This window comes from Quercus robur, chromosome 12 (assembly GCF_932294415.1).
Source record: "Quercus robur chromosome 12, dhQueRobu3.1, whole genome shotgun sequence".
In the NCBI taxonomy this organism is placed as follows: Eukaryota; Viridiplantae; Streptophyta; class Magnoliopsida; order Fagales; family Fagaceae; genus Quercus; species Quercus robur.
The window spans coordinates 6871307-6892483 of record NC_065545.1 but is presented as its reverse complement, the minus strand read 5'-3'; the positions used below and the strand labels follow the sequence as shown (position 1 = coordinate 6892483).

Genomic DNA, 21177 nt, shown 5'->3' with positions numbered 1-21177 from the left:
AAGCACCATAAAGCTGGCATGAAAAAATTGGACAAAATTGCATTTTGTAGGCTACTGAAAAATGGAGCAGAATTCAGCGGTGTCTGTAATTAAATACTCTTGGTCTTGGGGATTAGTTGTTATCTCGGACTCCTTTTTTTTTTCTGCAAAGTGGTGGTGGCGGCGGCAAAAATATCAAATTCACAAGCATTATTTTGCAGTTAATATGTGTCCTAAGAGCTGTCAAAATAGTAAAATAATTTTTCCTTTTTTCATAAAAATTTCTTAAATGGTCACATGGTTAGCGTGAAAAAGTATCACATGGTTGGCGGAAAAAAATTGGATAAAATTGTTCGCTTAAAGAAGACACGGCTGGCTAGGGGGCATTTTCCTTCTTGGGGCAAAATTGTCCTCTTCACACATTTCTCTGTATTTTACATTTATTTTCTACCAAATCTTATTTTACTAATATTTTCCTATTTACTTTCCTTCACTTTACCAATATAAAATAAATAAAACTCAATCTCTTCCCCTTTTCCAATATCAAAGAGAATAAGGAAGGAAGAAATGTCAATGAAGGATTAAGAAATTATTAAACAAGGTATCTTGTATTTTATTTGATTCATATTCATTTTTAAAGATAAGTTAAAATTAATATGATGTTAATTTTTATTTTTGATATATGTATATTGTAGCACTAATGGATGAGAATGTAGTTGCAAGTGAGACTTAATACTTTGCTTCAAAAGATTGTTTTAACTTAAATGAACCACTTCAAGAAAGTAATATAATTTTATTTTATTCGTGATATTACATTTCATTTATCATAGGATATTTTTAAACTCTTGTTTTAATATAGCGCCAAAATTAATATGATGTTAATTTTTATTTCTAATACATATATTATAGCACCAATGGATGAGAATGTAGTTGCAAGTGAGACTCATTACTTTATTCCAAAAAATTGTTTTAACTTAAATGAACCCTTCAAGAAGGTATTATTATTTTATTTTATTTGTAAATTTACATATCATTTATCATAGAATAAGATGTTTATACTTTAAACTCTTGTTTTAATATAACACCAATGGATGACAATGTAGATGCAAGTGAGACTCGTCAATTTGTTCCAATTAATTGTTTTGATTTAAATGAATTGTCTCAAGAAGGTATTATTATTTTCATTTTATTTGTAATATATAATTCATATATCATATAATATGATGTTGATTTTTTTTTTTTTTTAATATAGCAGAAGTTGATGATGATTTGATTGCAAGTGAGGTTCATGGAAGTGTTTCAAAGAATTGTGTTGAATTAAATGAGCTTCTAAATGATGGAAAAAATAATAATACTTGTGGAGATGAAATAATTGTTTGAAATGATTGTCCAATAGATGAAATGAGAGTTATTGAAGAACATGAAGGTATAAATTCAATAGAAAATGACTTTGAACCTTTTGTTGGTCAATATTTTCCTAGTGAAGAAGAAGCTTTCATTTTCTATAGAAATTATGCAAATCAATATGGTTTTACAATTCAAAAAGGTTGTACTGAGAAAAAGAAAAGGAGAAATAGTAAGATGTGATTTCTTTTGTCATCGACAAGATAAACAACCACTAAAAATGGTGGATCCATCTAAGGAGAAACGAACTAGGAAGTCTTTAAAATGTGAATGTAAAGCTCATCTAAGTATCATTTCGCAAAAGTCATTTGATATTTTTTCTCGAGAATGGCATGTCACTAAGTTTGTTGTCGACCACGATCATGATTTGTTCTCCCCTTCAAAAGTGCGATTTATTCCAACTAATTGAGTTACCACTATAGATGATGAAAAGCACATTTTCTTATTGAAAGCTAGACTTTCAATTAGAGAGGTAATGCATGTTATGGAACTTAAGAGGTATTTGAAACATGGACAACTTCCATTTTTTCAAAGGGACATTCGTAATATTTATGTGAAAATGAGGAAGAATGCAAAGTTGCTAAAGAAGAGAACTCTAGATTCCAATATGCATTTTATAACCGATGAAGAAAATAGATTGGAGCATATTTTTTGGTCACTTACTCATTGTTTTGATTGGTACCAAAAATATAGAGATGTGGTTGTTTTTTATACTACTTATAAGGTGAATGCTTATTATGTACGCACCCCTAATTTCTTCCCATCCTCCTCTTAGAAGATGGTGGGTCCTTAGGTTTCGTCGCTCATTAGGTCCTTGGCAACATGACTCATGTGTGCTTGTGTATCTAAGGTGGGGTATGTATATGTGAGTCTCTTTTTCTTATTTTTATTTTAGGAGTTGCCACCAACCATTAGTTTTATTAAGGGTTGTCAATGGGCCAGGTCGGGCTAACCCTGCCCATTTTTACTTGGCCCATGGGCACAATAGGTTGGGCATAATGGTCTATTAACTAGTTAATGGGCTAGGTCGAGTTGGGCCAAAAGAAAAAACCTCAGCTCATGACCCTACCCATGGGCAATGCCCATTTTGTCTTTAGCGAGTTGGGCTACCCATGGGCTTGTGTTAACATATTATTTTATTATTTTTATAAGGAAAGAATCAATTTTTTATAAGGGAATAATCAATCTATTTTTTTAAAGGAAAGAATTAAAGAATTTAATACTTAATTACAAATTTTTTTTTACAGTCAAATCTATTTAATTTTTTGTTTTGTTGATGGAAACCTATTTAAATTTTTTTATTTATTAAGGTTTTAAATAGTTTTTTTATTTTTTTAATAAAAAAGATGTCAAATGGTTAATTCAAATTTGCTAGACCACTAGAAAAATATATATTTAGTAAACTAAGTTTAGCACAATTACTTTAAGTACCTTAGTGGTTGAGGGAGTTCTTTTAAGAATTTTCTCTATAATATCTTAAGATCAATCCTTCATACACCTTCTATATATTTTTGTTATGAATTATGAGTTATTGGGTTGGGCTACTGGGCTAGCCCACCGAGTACCCATGGGCATAAAAACCAAATTTTAAGGGGTTCATTAATTAAGGGAAACCAAAAGTCTTTGAACCAAAAATCTTGGACTCGGAAGTTTGGCTACATGTGAGGAAGGTGTTAGGTTCCCTACAACGCCTATCCAAAGATAGTACCTCATTTTAATTTATTCCAAACACTAACTTTTTATGAAGAAATAGAATACTTGGCATTTTGATTTTTTTTTTTTTTTGAAAAGTTTTTTTGTAAACAATATACGTATATATACATGTGAGTAAATATTTATGTGTGAATAGTAACTCCAACAATATATACAATCAAAACATGTAATATACGTACATAAGCAACATATGACAGGAAGAGCATATGAATACGCTATACAATAGTATGTGAGTATCTATTTATTACATAATTAGCATGTGAATACTAAAACTATACAAAATGAATACAAAGAGGGGGGTTGGAAGAATAGCACCTTGTTGTCATCTACCATTTTCTCGTTTTTTATTCATACAAAAAGATGAAAAAAAAAAACTTATTAGTGCAAAGAATTTTTAGGGACAATATAAGCCTATAGGATGTTCAAAGACTCAAGAAAATGAGCCCTAAACACAAATCCACAAATAACATCTATTCTAAGAAAAGCTTGAAGAGAAAAGTTACCACCTTAACTTTGTTATTTTGGAAAAAGTATATTTTTCTTAGAAAATATTTTATTATTAAATGAAAAAAAAAATTAACATGGTAAGAATTATTTCAAGAAAACACTCTCTTTTTTAAAACTCCTCTTTTGAAAACATGTATTTTTGTTGGGAAGCATTTTTTTGAAAGCATATTGAGAATACACATTTTTAAAAACATTGGAAAACATTTTTTTTTCTATACTATTATTTAAGGAGTTTTTTCTGTTTGGGATCCTCATTTTTTTGGTTTAAAAATGTCCCTACACCCTTATGTTTAAGTAAAAACAAAACTAAAGGATAATCTGGTAGAATACAACTCCAATTCCTACTAAAACATTTCCCAAAAAATAGAGTCACTCTCCTATTGATTTTCAAGTGTTGCACTTGTAGTCATTTTTGGCTTGGAGAGTCCCACATTGGAAGGAAAGCCTTTCTCTTCATGCCATATAAGGGATGACCAATGGTGATAGAGTACCATTGGTCATCCCTTATATGGCATGAAGAGGAAGGCTTTCCTTCCAATGTGGGACTCTCCAAGCCAAAAATGATCACCATTGGTCATCCCTTATATGGCATGAAGAGAAAGGCTTTCCTTCCAATGTGGGACTCTCCAAGCCAAAAATGACTACAAGTGCAACACTTGGTCTAGGCAAAAATTGTCCCCACAACTATCTTTTAAGATTATAAATAAATTCATAAATAATTCCCATTAAAAAATTATTAAGAAAAAAAATTAATAACATGAAAGCCTTTTCTACTAATTTTAAATTAAAAAAATTAAATTAAATTTTTTTTTTTTAAATTTGAAGCGTGTCAAATGGGTTGGGTTAGGTCAACCCGCTTTATTAACAGGTCGGGTTAGGGTTGAAGGATCATGACACGATTATTAAATGGGTCGGGTTAGGGTTGAGCCATTTAGCCGAATACCCCTACCTCGACACGACACGAACCCGACACGCTAACCCGAATTGACACCCCTACTCTCCAAGCCAAAAATGACTACAAGTGCAACACTTGGTCTAGGCAAAAATTGTCCCCACAACTATCTTTTAAGATTATAAATAAATTCATAAATAATTCCCATTAAAAAATTATTAAGAAAAAAAATTAATAACATGAAAGCCTTTTCTATTAAAAAAAACTAGTCGCTAACCTGTGCGATGCACGGGAAATGTATTGAGTACAATATATAATTTAATCTTTGTTTATTTTACTACAACACCAAAATTGAATTTGTAAAATAAAATCATATAACTAAAACATTTGTTAACAGCTATACGTTTCAGACATTTATTAAACTATATTATTATTATTATTATTATCAACTTAACAGTATTTTAATATATGATACCAACATGCTTCAAGAAAATGTCCAACACTGAAAACAATTTCGAAAACAAACTCAACTAAACAGTTTGATGAATAAATATATTACAATCTATAATATAAGCCAAGAAATAAACTTTGAAACCAATATGAACAAAATCCACGTCAAACAAAACCATTTCGATCATTAAGAATATGACTCACTAAAGTCATGAAAAACACAGGATTCATTACAAAAGAAAAAAAAAAAAAAAAAAAGAAGCATCTTTAGTCTTTATAGATTTTGCCTAAGTACCTAGATACGATGACACATACTCACACAAAAATCATTAAAGAAAGAATCAAAGAACATACACAACATGTACATACGCTATGAAAGTAAAAATAAGGAAAACAAAAGAGACGTAAACACGGACAATTAAAGAAAAAATATAGGAAAAAAAAGTTAGGAATAGAAATATAAGATAAAGATGGGTTACCCTCAAAAAGAATAATCCATGGATATTCATTGAAATCTTCTAGATAATTTCTGATAATAGAAAAAATAAAACCCAAAAGTTATGATGTTAAAACTTCCAAAAGGCCAAAAAAAAAAAATTTTAAAAATCAGAAGATTCAAAGCTTCAAAAGTATTGAAATAAAACAATATATATATATATATATATATATAATTACGCAATAGAGAAATACAATAGAAAGAAGGGAATCCATGATTATAGCTTTTCTACTATTGAAATTGGCCAGACAATTAAATGTATTGAAAAAAATGAACTTAAAAATTCATATGTAAACCAAACAATTAGAAGATTTTGAGCCAAGAATTTATTAAAACAAAACAAAAATTATGTGACTACACAATGGAGAAATATAATAAACAAAACAAAAATTATGTGACTACACAATGGAGAAATATAATAAACAAAAAAAATATGTCTACACAACATAGAAATATTAGAGAAATATGAGTTACCTTTTAAATGTTAAAATTCAAAATATTAAAACTTTTAAAAGGTTAAAAAAATTTGAAGATTTAATTAAAAGATTCAGGCCAGCAATTAAATAAATAAAACAACAATTGACAAACTTATAAGAAAAAGCAACAAATCTATAATTTTTATTGAACAAATCAAATAACCCTAACCTTGATGTATTGACCGAAGAAGGAGAGGAGTCCAATACATAAGTGGAATATGTGAATTGTGAAGCATGAGCCGCCCTAAAAAAAAATCTTGAAGAAAAATAAGTTTTAAGGAGAAAATTGTGTTGCGGCAAAAGAAGATAATAGCAGATCTAATCATAAAATCTAAAATAAAAAGAATTTAAAATAAAAATAATAAAAAAATAGTGGTGACCAATGGCCATACATATAGATATAAGATATTGACCAACCTTTATAAAAAGATGTCAGTTTCAATATTCACTTTGTGGTGAGGGTCCTCAACCCAGCAAGTGCCATCTCTCTGGACAAGAATCCCTAATCCCCTTTTCCTTTCTTCCTTAGTTTCTCTTTTCCATGACTCTCATACCTTGTAAAACCAACGTAATTTATAGAGACTAAAATTAAGGTGGGCGTACTCTTTTTCTCTATCTTCATGGAATATTTACAATGAAATTACTAATACAGTGCAATGAAGTTGCTCATATTTTGGAGGGACTTTTACTGTCAATGATTTGAGTAGGAACGGTCATAACTAATAAGCATTGTCAATGTTCATAGTTAGAATATTTCTACGAAACTTACTGGTAATTAAGTTTGCTTTGTGGAGTAGGTTAGCGTTGGAGACTTGTTGATTTGGAAGAGACTGGTAGACAACTTCGATGCTTTCAGTTTGGCCATAACCTTCTCTTCTAATTTTGGGGCTTAGGTTTTCTACGCAAGCAATTCTTAAATAGGAGAGAGTAAAGGTGGTGGGAGAGTGTCCTTATTTGGCTAGAAGTCTAATTTGATTTGGAAAAAGAAAACAGTGATGAGGTGGAAAATTTAATTTAATTTAAATTTAATTTAAATATTGTGCTGACGTGGAAAATTATGGGAGCTTCAAAAGTTTCGGTTTTATATATATATATATATATATAGATTAATCCCCTTCAATAGTTGGTAGAGGGAAATTTCAAACAATTGAGCTATTACTGAAAAAAAAAATTATATTACAGCTAAAATATTGTGTTTACATATTTTTAGTGTCAAACCATCACAACTCAAAAGTAAGGTTGAATTATTATTTTGCGAAAATTTTATATAACAAATTATTGTGCAATTTTGTTATGTCCATAAATTTTAACATAGCACATGCTTCCACTTTTACTAAAATTTGATTAGAATTGCACATATTACTACAACTAGGTATTTTATTCATCACACTCCTATTATTTCTTATGTGTTTCGGCCATCCTGAGAAAAACAAACTTTGGTTTATATTTTTGAAAACAGATTTTTGTTTCTTGAAAACAATTTTCGGAAAAAAACAGATTTTTGGTTTTTTAAAAAAGACTTTGAAAACAGATTTTATTTATTTATTTATAGTTTTAACAAAAAAAGTTATTTAAAGAAAAAACAGATTTGTATTCCTAAAAAAGCAGTTCATAAAAAAAGCAGCTAGTATTAAGAAAAAATACAGTTTTATAAAAATAGCTCTATAAAGAAAACTGTTTTATAAAAAAAAAAAGTTTTATAAAAAAAACAGTTTCATAAAATATAGTTTTGTAAAAAAAATAGTTTTATGAAAAAGCAGATTTTTGAAAACAGTTTTATTTACTTTTGCAAACAGATTTTATAAAACAGATTTTAAAAAAAAAATATTTTGAAAACAGATTTTATAAAACAGTTTTGAAAAATAGGTTTTTTGGAAATCGATTACCAAACTGAAAACAATTTTTTTTGAAGGCCGAATAAAAACAGTAAAAAGAGGCTTTTTTTTTTTTAACAGTTAAAAAAAAAAAAAAAAAAAAAAAAGGAGTGTAGGGACACGATTATTTAACGGCCCAATAATGATGTTGGGCTCGTACATGAAAGATCCCTCACAATATGATTTGTAGAGAGTGGGCTTGAAAGGCTTGTCTTTGATTACGGGGCGATGGTCCGGTCCTGTTTTTAGAGGAATTCATGTAGAAAAAAGGAGTTGGATTTGAACATTTAAGCCCTATAGCGTCACCTCCTGAGGGGTTGGACTCCTCGGACTTAGTCCGAGAATCATTAAGGTCTTCCTCCGGTTATCCGGCGGTGGTTTTTCTTTCTGTGGTGTGCATACATCGTTAAGTGGTTTTCACCCCTGGAGTTTTTCTCCTCGAGGTAGGATGGGAGTCCTTGGTTTTTTTCTCCGTTGTTCCCTGCCCCCTTATCCAGATTACTTACTTTCTCTTTTATACTCGCCGACGCTCGCTGTCCTTCGTCCACGTGTAGGGTCAACCTTTCCAAGACTGATATTTGTCCCGTCAGTCTAATCCCAGAATCACTGGGGGTGATTGATAAAGCCGAAGAATCCGGCTCTGCTGGATGCAGAGTCTTATCTGGGAAGGGTAATAAGGGCAGCTTTCCCGAGATATTTTAGATCTTCTTTCCAGTTTAGTCCTATACCATTTTTGCCCTTCTTCTCGGTGGAATTTTGGGTCTGCCGAGGACTGAACTGTCCTCGGCAACATCTCCGGGCCATTTGGGCTTTATGTTATTGAGCTTGGGCCGTAGTCTTCTTTGGCTTGGGCCTTTGGACTTCCCACGAGCAGGTGGACCTGACCCATAAATTATTGGGCCCCACAAAGAGTTTTTACAAAACATTTTTTTTGAAAAGGTTCGGGTTCCCCCTTAAAAAAAGATTTTTTATTTGAAAAATTTTTCCTCTTTTTTTTTTTCCCTAACAAAAAGGGCACAAAGAAGAAATTAAAAAGATTTTTGTTTTTTTGAAAAAAAAACTTTGTTTAACAAAAAAGGAAGCTTTTTCTTGGAATGGGGTGTAGGGGAAATGTTTACCCAAGAATGTTTTCTTTATGGCACATTATTAACAAGAGAAATAAAGGACAACAACAAAATAAAGTGCAGAAAAATAAAAGGCTTGAAAAGTAAAGGGCTTGAAATTTAAATGACAAGAATGTAATTATAAGCATAAAAGTAAAGACTTGTAATGTAAATGACATAAAAGTAAAAGCTTGGAATACTGTAATTTGTAGAGTTGATTAAAATAGTTTTTTTTTTTTTTCCCTAAATAGAGTCTAATCTCTTTCAAGCCTTATATAGATCCTTCAACATAAAGAAGTGAGAGTTCTAAGCCATCATTACTCTTATGAGACATACCCATATTGTGCTCCAATGGAGGTTTAAAAGCCATTTAAGGGAGATAGTAGAATTTTTTTTTTAGGTGTCTAAATATAACAAACATACATACATACATACATATATATATATATATATATATATATTAGAGCAATAAAATAAAGGGGGATTGGGGATGTGCATGAAAATAAAAGGTATGACAAGAAATCTAAAGGTAATAAGTAAATCCCTATATGCCTAGGTGGGATGGGATTTCTTCCCCTTTAAGGCACTTCCTATGCATAGCCTAGGAGATGGTCCAATACCCATTTAGGATAACCAACACAAATATAATATTCAACAACAATATTAACATAATATATACAAGAGCATAGTAAAGTACAACAACTATTTACATAACAAAGTAAATAAAAGATTATATTTATATATATATATATATATATATATATGAAGAGATGATTACAATAGTAAAAGGGGAGGGATGGGTTTAGTTATTGATGAACCAAACCCATCCCAAAACCTTACCCACAAAAAAATTACAACAATGGAGAAAGGATGAGGCTTTTTGTGTAGGGTTTCCGAGAGAGAGAAAGAGAGATTTTTTGATTTCCTAAGGGTTTTTCAGATTTTTGTTTCTTTTTTTTTTTTTTTTTTTTTTTTTTTTTTTTAAGCATTAGTGTATCAGAATACACTAGTGTTAGCCACCCCTTCAAAGAGGTAGCTAGCATTGGTGTATCCTGATACACCAATGCTAGCCTCCCCTCTTATCCGCCTTATCATCAGCTTTTTTTGTCTTTTTCTGATTTTTGTATCAATATTCGTGCGGCTGTTAGGAGGCCTTTCTAAGCTCCGCTTTCTTCAAAATTTATATGCACGGAAATCTCTGGATGTCTTGTTTCTAATGGTCATAGCCTTGTTCGATTTGGAGCTACAGTCATCAAGATATCGTGCTCAAAAGGAAGGTGACACAAAACCAAGAAATTTTGAACTTCTTTTTTTGAAAAATTCATATCTTTCAATCTGAAGCTGATATCATCGAGTCCTTGTGGTGAAAATTAGATAAGATCTTGTTCTTCAAGATGGTCCAGCCCGCATGTTCTAGTTCTTACCCAATCATTTCAATTTATTGCGCAAAGTCAGGTCAAAAACTACTTGTTTTCCTGAAAAATACAATGAAGAGGTTATTAGGGTTTTGGTATTTTTGTGATATCTCTTTCTTTTTTATCGTTTCGGATTCATATCCTTATATCTCATTATATTACTAAAATATAAATACATCTAATCACACATGATAAAATTTCAATAAATACCATATTTCAGGTTTTAAGTAAAATGTTGATGTAATGTTATTAGGTGTAATATGATGTATTAAGTTTTAAGTTAAAAGTTGATGCGACAGTCTTTTATTAGATGGTGTAAAACCTATATTTTGCACCATATTCTTACCAAATTCAAACTCTTATTTTTAATGCAGTCCTAACATATCTACTACTACTACTAGTACTAGCAATGATATTTGGCTGTATAGTCCATCTAGGACATCAATATATTCGTGGTCGGTGAAATTTGGCCAAGCCAAGGACACCCCTTAATGCCTAATTGTTGACGCCTCTGCTAAGATCTTTTACGAAACAAAGGAACTTAATTGATTTCATTAAAAAAAAAAAAAACTTAAATTATAAATCCCGTGACACAAGGGTTTAATTTGCTGCTTGTACTCTCCAAGTTATGATTTCCGAGTAGAGAAGTTCACAATAATTTTACAACAAATCCTAAATTGTAAGTTGTGGGGCCCAATAATTTGTGGCCCTGACCCATTTATTAATTGGAGCCCAAGGCCCGAGCCGAGGAAGGTTATAGCCCAGGCTCGGTAAGTACAAAATAGTCTTGGGACATAGCCGAGGACGATTCAGTCCTCGGCATGTCCGAGGTCTCACTGGAAGGAAGGGCAAAAACGGTATAGGAGCAGCTTGGAAAAAATCTAAAATATCTAGGTCAATAGAGAAGGATACGCTGGAAAGTAGAAATGATCAGGGAAAGCTGCCCTTACTACCATTCAATACTCTGCACCTGACAGAGCTATACTCTCCAGCTTTTACAACCACCCCCAACCACTCTGGATATGGGCTGATGGGACAAGTATCAGTCTTGAAAAAGTTGATCCTACACGTGGACGAAGGATAAGGAACACATGCTAGTATAAAAGGAAAAGTAAGCAATCTAGAGCAAGGGTTGGGAAAAATGGCCAAAAACCAGAGCCTCCCAGCTCGCCTCCAGGAGAAAGGCTCATAGGGCGAACACGATTTTAATTACGTATGCCCGCCACGAAAAACCCACCGTCTTGTGACCAAGGCCTAACCTTTCAAACCCACGCTCTATAAATGATATTGTTTGGGCCTTTTTACGTACGAACTCAACACTGTTACGGGTTGTTACCGATCGTGTCCTCACATAAGTTATTATTAATTATAATTTGAAATCACTATTGAAACTTTTTTTTTCCCATCAGTAATTGCCAATAATAACTTACCACTTATGATTTGCTGTGAAAATTTGATGGACATAGTATTTATCCTTTTGACTATGGTATCCCCTTTTATCACGGTGAAGTTTAAGAAGTATTTTTTTTGTCCATCAGTAATGGCCAATAATAACCTACCATTTATGATTTGCTATGAAAATATTATGAACATAATATTTCTCTTTTTGAGTATGGTATCCCTTTTTATTACGGTGAAGTTAAGAAATATTTAATTGAAACTTGAAAATATACATAGCAGAGATGTCTTAATCTTTAATTTTTCCACTTAACTCTCTCTTTCTCTCAAATAGGAGGTTTTGTTTTGATCATGCCTACATAAAAAAAATCAATTAGTATTTTAATATATGATGATAAATAACTATTATCATTGAATCAGCGTTATAAATTAGAATCATTTCATACTTATATAATAAAAAGCCAACAGCCTTGTATCAATGCATCTCTTGATATTTATAATGAAAGTATTTATTGCTATAACAACTAGGAGATGGGGAATTGAATCATGGCTCTTCTTATAAATAAGACAATTGAATTATAAAACTCTTGAAAAATGATTTAATATTTCATGAATCCAAAAAGATGAATATGGTGTCACAATTAAAGTGGTTATTTAGGTTATTCCTTACTGAACTTCTTTTTTTTTTAGAGAGTTTCAACTTATGGCGTCTGCTCCTGATGATAGCTCTTTATCATCAGACTAAAACACCAATCAGTTTTTGGTGTAGGCGAGAATTGAACCACAGATCTCTTATATAACTATTAGAGACTTTACTAGTTGAATTAACTGGAAACCACTATTCCTTACCGAATTTAATGCTCTAAAATTACCATTTTTTCATTCTTAGGAGATTTTTCTCATATTTTGATAAGAAATAATACATAATTAAAAGATGCCTTTAACAAAAGAATATTAAATATTCAATTATAAGCTAAATGCATGCTTTTCCAAAAAAAAAAATTCTTTTTGTTTCACAATTATCAATAATCCACGTGCACAAATTCAACATGATTATTGTATATGTATGTTCTTGATATTTGTGCATAGTTTCATTTTATTATTAAAAAATCATTTTGTGTTGAATGTAAAAGAAAAAAAAATCTTAACTTGAGGTAACTAGTCAACAGAAACCCCTTTTTTCCCTTTTAAAAATCTTGCATTGGAGTGGATAATTGAATATTATGGTGTGTGAAATATGTGTAGGGAGATGGGGTGACCCCTAAGCGCAGGGCAATTAAGAAAGAGATGAACACTAACACTAACACTAACACGCTTCCAAGTGGGATGATTGAACAATTAATGTTCCCCTTAGTCTTAGACCAACCATAAACAAACTTAACTCAAGGGACTGGTACCTGGGTTGATTGAATAGCTGGGAGTATTGAAAGCTTTTATAGGATAGTTCTTGGAGTGATTATTTAATATAAGTCATCCATAAATGTAGTTTCGTTTTAAATGGCTGAAGGGGGTGTTGGGAGCTTTAAAAGTTCTAGTTCTTTGAGTGACCAAATAGTGGAAGTTGGAGTTATTGTCTATATTAAAGATCCATAGCAGTCAAGATTTATAGGTTATTGTCATACATTCAAAGTTTGCTCCTATTAGATTCTCACTTGCAGATGTAGTTGAACACAGCCTATATAACCACAAAAAACATTTACACCATTTCAATGATTTCATCACTCTGTCTAAGAGAGAGAGAGAGAGAGAGAGATCTTTGAATTGCAGCTATGGTTTCTTTGCAACCACCCCTTTCTCCAGATCGAAGAAAGGAAATCCCAGAGTTTGACAATTTATCAAAGAAGACAGAAGAGTCACAAACTGAACAAATTTTTGAGAAGAGATCAAAAGCTGAAGGCACAAAGTCTATATCTGATATCGAGCAACACCTAGAGACTCCATTACCTTTGGAGTGGCAACAATGCCTTGATGTTGTAAGATACTTCTGGTCCAATATGATATCAAAACTTGTAAAAGTGTGCTCAAGCCAAATTACTACAAGGACCCATAATAGAACATCAAAAGATCCGAGGAAGAGTCCTGAACCAGCGAGTCCTGATGATCATATGAGCTTAGACCTCAGACTGAACCTACCATGCGAGTCACTCAGAAAGAGCTATGTGGAAGACAATTTCACCAAGCATAGTTTAGGTATTCTTGCACTCTGTTCAGGTGATCTATTCATGGAATCCAGCACACCAAAGAAAAAATTGGGAGGGTTAACAAGTAGTCCATCGTGGTTGGCATTTGAAGGGGATCACCAAGAGATGGTAGCAACTGTGTGCACAAAGTGTCACATGTTGGTCATGCTTTGCAAGTCCTCTCCTGCATGCCCTAACTGCAAATTCATGCACCCACCAGATCATAGCCCTCCGAACCTATTCAAGAGAAAGTGTACCCTCTTGTTCTAGTTGGAAAACAAAGCCTAGTTTAGCTTAGGATTTGGCATCCGCTCCAAACTTATGTTACAACTACATATTTGTCTTTAAAAGCAAATTGAAGTATCTTGTTAGGCTTTAATTTTTCCACCCCTAGGAAAAAGAAATGACTGCTCCAAATGAGGAGAGACTGAGAGGGTATAACTAATATAAATAGTGCATATATACCAAGTGTTTTATCCTCCTAAATTTGTCTAATGCACATATTAGCTAGGCATCTTGAGACTCTGCTTACGATGATATATGTATATTAGTTGAATTAGTTCTCAAGAATAAGAATATACCCTCAACCTGCCTTAGATTCACATAAATGTTACAAAGATCACATTAAGTGTTATATCACATTTCTTATATAGATACCATATTGTATTCATATAATTTAAAAGTAGATGACTGAAATTTATAAAGTCGCAGTAATAAATTGTAGTGGATATCGGGATATGCTTCCAGTTGGAAGTTGGTGAACAGTGTAGCTTGGATGCTTTCATTCAGGGATAGATGAAATTTTAATGGCAAGTCCATGAGTTATAATTATTAACGGGCAAGATTTAAGTACAGTATTTAAGTGTTGTTTCTTAAGTTTTAAGATTCTACCATGTGGATTTTCTCATGAATGGATGTGTTGCCCAAAAATACGGCACCTACTTGAAAAATATAGTTGTGTACATATTCCATCGAATGGGCATGCAATTTATGGATTAGAATAAATATTGTTACACATACCTTAATGCACACACACTTTTACACAAATGAAAAATGTGTGCATTAAGATGTATGTAATAAACACTACTTGATTAGTGTTTATACTGTATTGTAAGGGTATGCTAGAGCTGAGGATATGCACCATTTGGTGTCCTAGGCTGAAATCACTGGTAATTGCATTAGTAAAAATGCCCATTATTTTATTTGCCCTATGTGACTAATACAAATAGACAACAAAAAAATGTAAGGTATGCTAGAGTTGAGGATGTGTAATACAATTTACACGGAAAAAGGTACAAATTCAGCTCCTATAACAACCATCATGTGAACAACAAAGAATGACAATATTACATCTAGGAACAGAGTTGCTGGGCATCACTATAACCACTATCATGACACCTATGATTTGAGGCAAAAATGCATGTATTGTATACAAACTACCAGACTCTAACTTTCCATCCTAATGTAAATTTCTTACAGAAGTAACCAGTGCTGCCTAAGTGCTGCCAAGTGCCATGGGTTTAGAGGAAAAGGTGGTGGGCTCGGTCTCCAGTGGGAACGTGGCCGTAGTCTGAAGCTTGCCATCAGGGCAATATGGTCTGATGGCCAAGTAGGCGATGGAATACCAATATTACCAATGCTTTCAAGGTCAACAAGCTCCAACAAACTTTCAACAATCAAACTGTTATCTGATGGGAAGCATCATCTGGTTAGTACGTAGCAAAATAAGCATGGAACAAAATTAAACATACTTACAAATAGTTCAAATTACAGTAATTAAGAGGCCCTTTCAGTTTAGACACCTAAAGAAAGAAGGTACATGAACTGAAGGTCGAGGATATCTCCCACAAAGTAAAAGAAAAAATCATTGCAACCATAAAAAAGAAAGAGAATTTAAGCTGGAATAAATTAAGTCTGTCTAGATGCCAAAATATATGATTTCAAGGTCAAGGCCCCTTGGGGTGCAGAGTAATCCGTCTGAGAATTTGCAGTGAACAGGATCAAAGTAAAACAAATTTGAGAATATTTATGGGGTTTGGCTTTTGTGAGCTTTTTGGTTTCGTCCTATGTCATTCTTTAAGCCATCTTTTAGAAACCTTGCTTCTTGTAATTAGAGAACACAAATTGCAAATGTTCTTTCACCGGTACAGTATGAGGCTTCCTAAATCCTAATTACTAGAGAAATATAAATGTTCAACGAGAAAGCAGTTGTCATCAATGCAAACCAGATTATATAAAAATATTGACATTCCAATGAGACGGAAATTGTCTTAAATGCAAACCAAATTATTAATAGGCTGGACTCTTAGTAGATACTAAAAATGATGTATGGTAACAAATCACATCAAGAATACCTGTGTAGAATATGTAATCTAAGGTGCCGAAGAATTTATCGGTGAAGTTGGTAAATGCAGGCTCACTGGTTTGGCTATTCATCTTCCTCCGTTGTTCCTCAACCCCATCTGAATGTAAGAAAGATGAATATGCACTATCCTGGAATAGAAATTTTCATGGATTAATACTTAATCCAGTAATAACAATATACTGATAATAGTGTGTAGTATTCACAACATGCAGATAACAGCAATAATAACATTGAAATGGCCAGACTACAAAAATACCAGCAACCACACCATCCACCAGCATATAAATTGTCAAGAAACAATGAATATCATCCAAAAATAGCAAGGGCATTTATAATATCCCAAAAAAAATCAAAAGTAAAACAATTGCCATACCAGGGACAGTGAATGATGGAGCTTGAGATACTGAAATATACCCAACGGATCATTTGCCTTCTCAGAAATACAATTAGCTCTGCCCTTGACTACAAAGTTATGAGGATCACTGCAATGTTGAATAAATTAATCAATTTCATCTTCTGCCCATGTCACTGATGTCAATCTCAGTGTATCTGTCTGTGATCTTGACACACCGTATTAGCTTAAGCTTTTGGGACTGAGAGTTTATATATTTTAGGGCTGGCTATGCCTACACCCACCCCACCCCACCCCCCACCCCCAAAAAAAAAAGAGAAGAAAAAATGTAGAATGTTATTATTAAAAAAAAAAAGATTCATTTGTTAGGCTGAAAAACTCCAAAGCAGTCAAAGTAAATATGATTTCTTTTCATATATTTCCTTCATTGTTGTCAGTTTTACCATTTATTAGAGTCATCAAATGAAGGAAAATCAATGTCCAAGGATACTAAATCATGATGGGCAAATCAAAGCAGATAATAATCTCTTGATCATTTAAAACAAAGACCAACAAAGTCTAAAAATAGTATAGGGTGAACACAAATTTTCTTCCATATAAAAAAAATAATAAAAATAATGTTGCTCATAAGCAATTTCAAAGTATTTTCAGTGTGGGTCACTTTGTTAGTAACAAAAGACTTACCTTCTAGGACGAGAGTTGAAATCCCCACAAATTATTAGAGGAATTTGTTGTGACTGGACAATTTTCTCAAGTCCATTCACAAGGTGCACAACCTTATGTCATAAAAGAAGAAACAGTCAAATCAATATAGTTTTTCAAATCGAAATATATACAAGGAAGAAATTTACATATTTGTTGTGATTTGAGGTTAACGAAAGCATTTTCAAACAAAACAAAAATAAAACTCCCACGCAAGATAACAATGTTTAAAATGGTTTGGTTAAGCCAATCGAAATTCACTTTCAAGTTTATGGATTACAACCACACTTAACCAAATCTCACAAACCAAACTCACACACTCACAAAAAACATCACTCACAAACCTCACAAACATAAATAAAACCTCTCACAAATACAAACTAATTCACAAACCTCACACACAAACTCAATCCTGAAACTCCAATAACTCTCTCACACTAATAAAACAAACAAAATCTGAACACACATACATGGATATCATTCAACCCCAAAAATCTACCAAACTACTATTTAAAGAAACCCACTCATGTTCTTTAAAAATTCTTCTCCTCTCTCCATGTGGGATGACCCTGGGCAAAAGCCACCAAACTATCACGACAATGCCTATTTATAAGGCGCCAATTCTAATTCTTGATCAAAATGGAATACCCAATTAATTACTTCTTCAATAATAATTTTTTTTTCCTTTTTTTCCAGACCAATGAAGCCTATACCAATTTAAATTAGGAATTGGAGGCATAATCTAACAATATTAAATGGTACCTGAAACAATGTTACATCTTCATGACCTTTACTCCAATGTGTGTGGATGTTTGCCTGGTGATAAAAGGCTTGAGTGCGTCAGCATTCCCAGAATTAGCAAATCAAAGCTGTTGGAGATGAAAAACATACAGTACCACGCATATTCTAGATTGAAAGGCATCGCTGTTACTGCCATTTTGTAGAGACTCTAATACAACAACTAGTGCAACATTGTCCTGCAAAACCCAAAAAAAAAAAAAAAAAAAAGTGACAAAAGGAACAGATTATGCAGAAACAAGAGATTTAGGAAGATAGAGCACAGTGAAGACTACATAAGAAATTAACACCTTTGATGTAAGGCGATGGCTGCCTTTGAATTTGATTTTAGGCTCCAAAGCGTTAACCACTGATGATGCCTCTTTATCAAACTCAAGCTACAATAAACAGTTCAGAGTCATTAAGACATAAATAGTTAAATACCATATTTTAATTCACACAGATTACAGTTTCTTCACCTCATATTTCATAATTTCTTTGAACAGCGTACTATGATAAAATGTTGCACACCCATGATTTGTTGATTTTTCAGACTCGCCTAAAAAAAGCTGCAAGATAAATCTAATAATTTGATTTTCCTGATACACTTGGAGAGATGTGAGGCTAAATGTAATGAAAAATAAGGAATTTTATCATTATTCAATTTGAGTGACCATATAAAAAAACATTAATGAATTTTATGTTCTGTGACTTGATCTATGAAACATTTATTATAGATATAGAGGAGATAATGCAAGCATGGATGGGTGTCAAAAATATTGAAACATAAAAAGCCCAGGATAAGTTCCATCTCCATATATTGCAACCATAAAAGTAAATTTTATTTTTCAAATGATAAAAAAAAATGGTATACTGACATTTAAATATATGTAAACATAAAATCTTTATGTGGTTTTTTTTTTTTTTGGGAAGGGGGGTGGGGGTTAGCTAATTAGGCTGTTCAAAAATTATATTTAAAGAAAACAAACCAGAAATTTACATAAAATGCAACTATGCTTCAATGTGCATCACCATACTTATTCTTTAGAAAACATACTGTTTGGGAAGTCAAATGTCCATCAAAGTGAAGTGTTCAGAATCTTTTTAGAGTTCAGCCTTGGAATTGATTAAGGATAGAATTTCTTGCCATTTCTCAGCAAGGGCTGAATTTCATTAAATTTCTTTCACCCATGATCATTTACTACTCACTCCATTCCAACCTCATGTGGTGCCTAAGGCAAGAGACAAATGCCCACACTTTTGAATCTTTGAGGATCAAGTTTTTTCACTGTAAAATTTCAAGCTATTGCTTTTGGACTAGATGGCTGCAACTGATTGCCTTGCTTTTACTTTGCTGCTTGATTTCTTAGATTTTCTATAAAAAAATTTCTAGTGTCTGTCTTGTATATATAGCTGGGTTTCCCCGCTTTCCGCACTTTTCAATGAATTATTACTTTATATTTTTTTTTTAATAAAAAAATCTCATGCTTCTATAATTCTAAATCCAAGAATTAATTGTCATACATGTACAGTTAAGCCACAGTTTGGATAAATGAAAGCAAGATCATAATTAACTGAAAGTAGTTAAACTTATGACTGGGTTAGGTCAAGATAGGGTAGATAGGGGTTTAACATTTCTTGTTAAATATGTTAAACTGTTGTTTAGTTAGGTTTGTCAAATAGCAATTTCCATGTGTTAAATATACCTAAGATCAGATCATTACAAAGAACAAGTTACTAATGGAAATATCTGTAATAATATAAATTAAATATATCTGATATCAGTTAGGGGTAAGACTTCTTATGGTGAGTTCTATTGATAAGAAAAAAGAAATGTCACCTTGAAAATTTTTCATGTAATTAACAATTTTATCAACAGGAAGAAAACACGATCTATAAGCATCAGTAACTATCAATCTACGAATCATGACAAGAAAATCATGCTGCTACAACACTGGATATTGTTCAACAAAATTACAATGTGAAGCAAAGAAATCAATAGGGGTCAAGAAGCACTTCTCCTGGCAACCGTCCTCCAATCTTGCCTTAACAAGTTAAATTTTGTCAAACTTTCCAAATTTTAAAGCTTTACTTATAGCTCTTCTACAAATAATATATGTGTATATATATATGGATAGATAGATAGATAGATAGATACACACACATTTTTGTTGATGTTATGAATGTAATTGATGAGAATTGTATCTGCAAATTGTCAACTTATGGTTACAGTTCTTCAATTTGTATCAGTGCAGAAACAAGCTCCCTCATCAAGTAAAAAGAAACAGAGCTAGCCTTTGTTCTTTGTCTCTGACATATAGCTAATATATGGATGTTAAGAAAAAACCGGTTTTATGTGAAATGAACTACTTATGTTCTAGAAACATGTATGGCACATATACAAGTACGTATGCTCCCAAATTTAGACAGTTAATTGGGTTGCTATTTCAAAGTTGCCACAAATAAATCATTTTAACTACACCCAAATAGACCCCTACTTCAGATTATAAATCATCCAACCTTCCAACAGATTTATGTCCTACACGAATGAATGTAATCGAGTCAGATTTCAACCATACCCCGTATCCAGTTCTTTGCTTGTACATAACTGAGTATCCAAGTTTTTTCAGCTCAGGCTCAAAGAAATTTTCAAAATGGTCACACTGTACCTGCACATAAACAAGGAACAATATATAAGGAAAAAAAGGCAGTATGCTACCAGCCTACCAGGCACACTAGATTCGTTTTTCATATTAAATATTCCAGAAAACATATGCATATCTAAACATTACCTCCTGAAGACAAAGTATATCTGCATCATATTTAATGATCTCATCGAGCAAATTCTCTTGACGGTATTCCCATGCAAGAGCCCAATTTGGGCAGTAACCGAGAGCATTAATTGACAACGAATCAGCAAGGATATTATAGGTCAGCACACTAAAAACTACATCATTAGAAGATTGGGCTTTAAGATTCGAGTTCAAACTGTTCCGCAGACGGATCATTTTTCGAGGAGGACGAGAAGGTTTCATCACAGGATCAGTCACTACAATATTATCTAGAGACAAACGAGTACCCAGTGAAGGGTCTA

At 32.4% G+C, this 21177-nt stretch overlaps 2 protein-coding genes across 3 annotated transcripts in view; one reads left to right on the top strand and one right to left on the bottom strand.

Moving 5' to 3' along the window:
• LOC126709274 (protein CURLY FLAG LEAF 1) overlaps nt 1–14722 on the top strand; it is a 30173-nt gene extending 15451 nt beyond the window's left edge. Inside the window, exon 3 of one of the 2 annotated variants that reach the window (XM_050409442.1) lies at nt 13919–14722. In XM_050409442.1, the coding sequence (XP_050265399.1) occupies nt 13919–14157 (239 nt within the window). In that variant the 3' untranslated portion in view covers nt 14158–14722. The remainder of the gene's footprint in view (nt 1–13918) is intronic. The other variant, XM_050409441.1, reaches the window with a different exon arrangement.
• The window catches only part of LOC126709273 (carbon catabolite repressor protein 4 homolog 1-like), a 32162-nt gene that overhangs the window by 9124 nt on the left and 1861 nt on the right, over nt 1–21177 (bottom strand). The window lies entirely within an intron of this gene.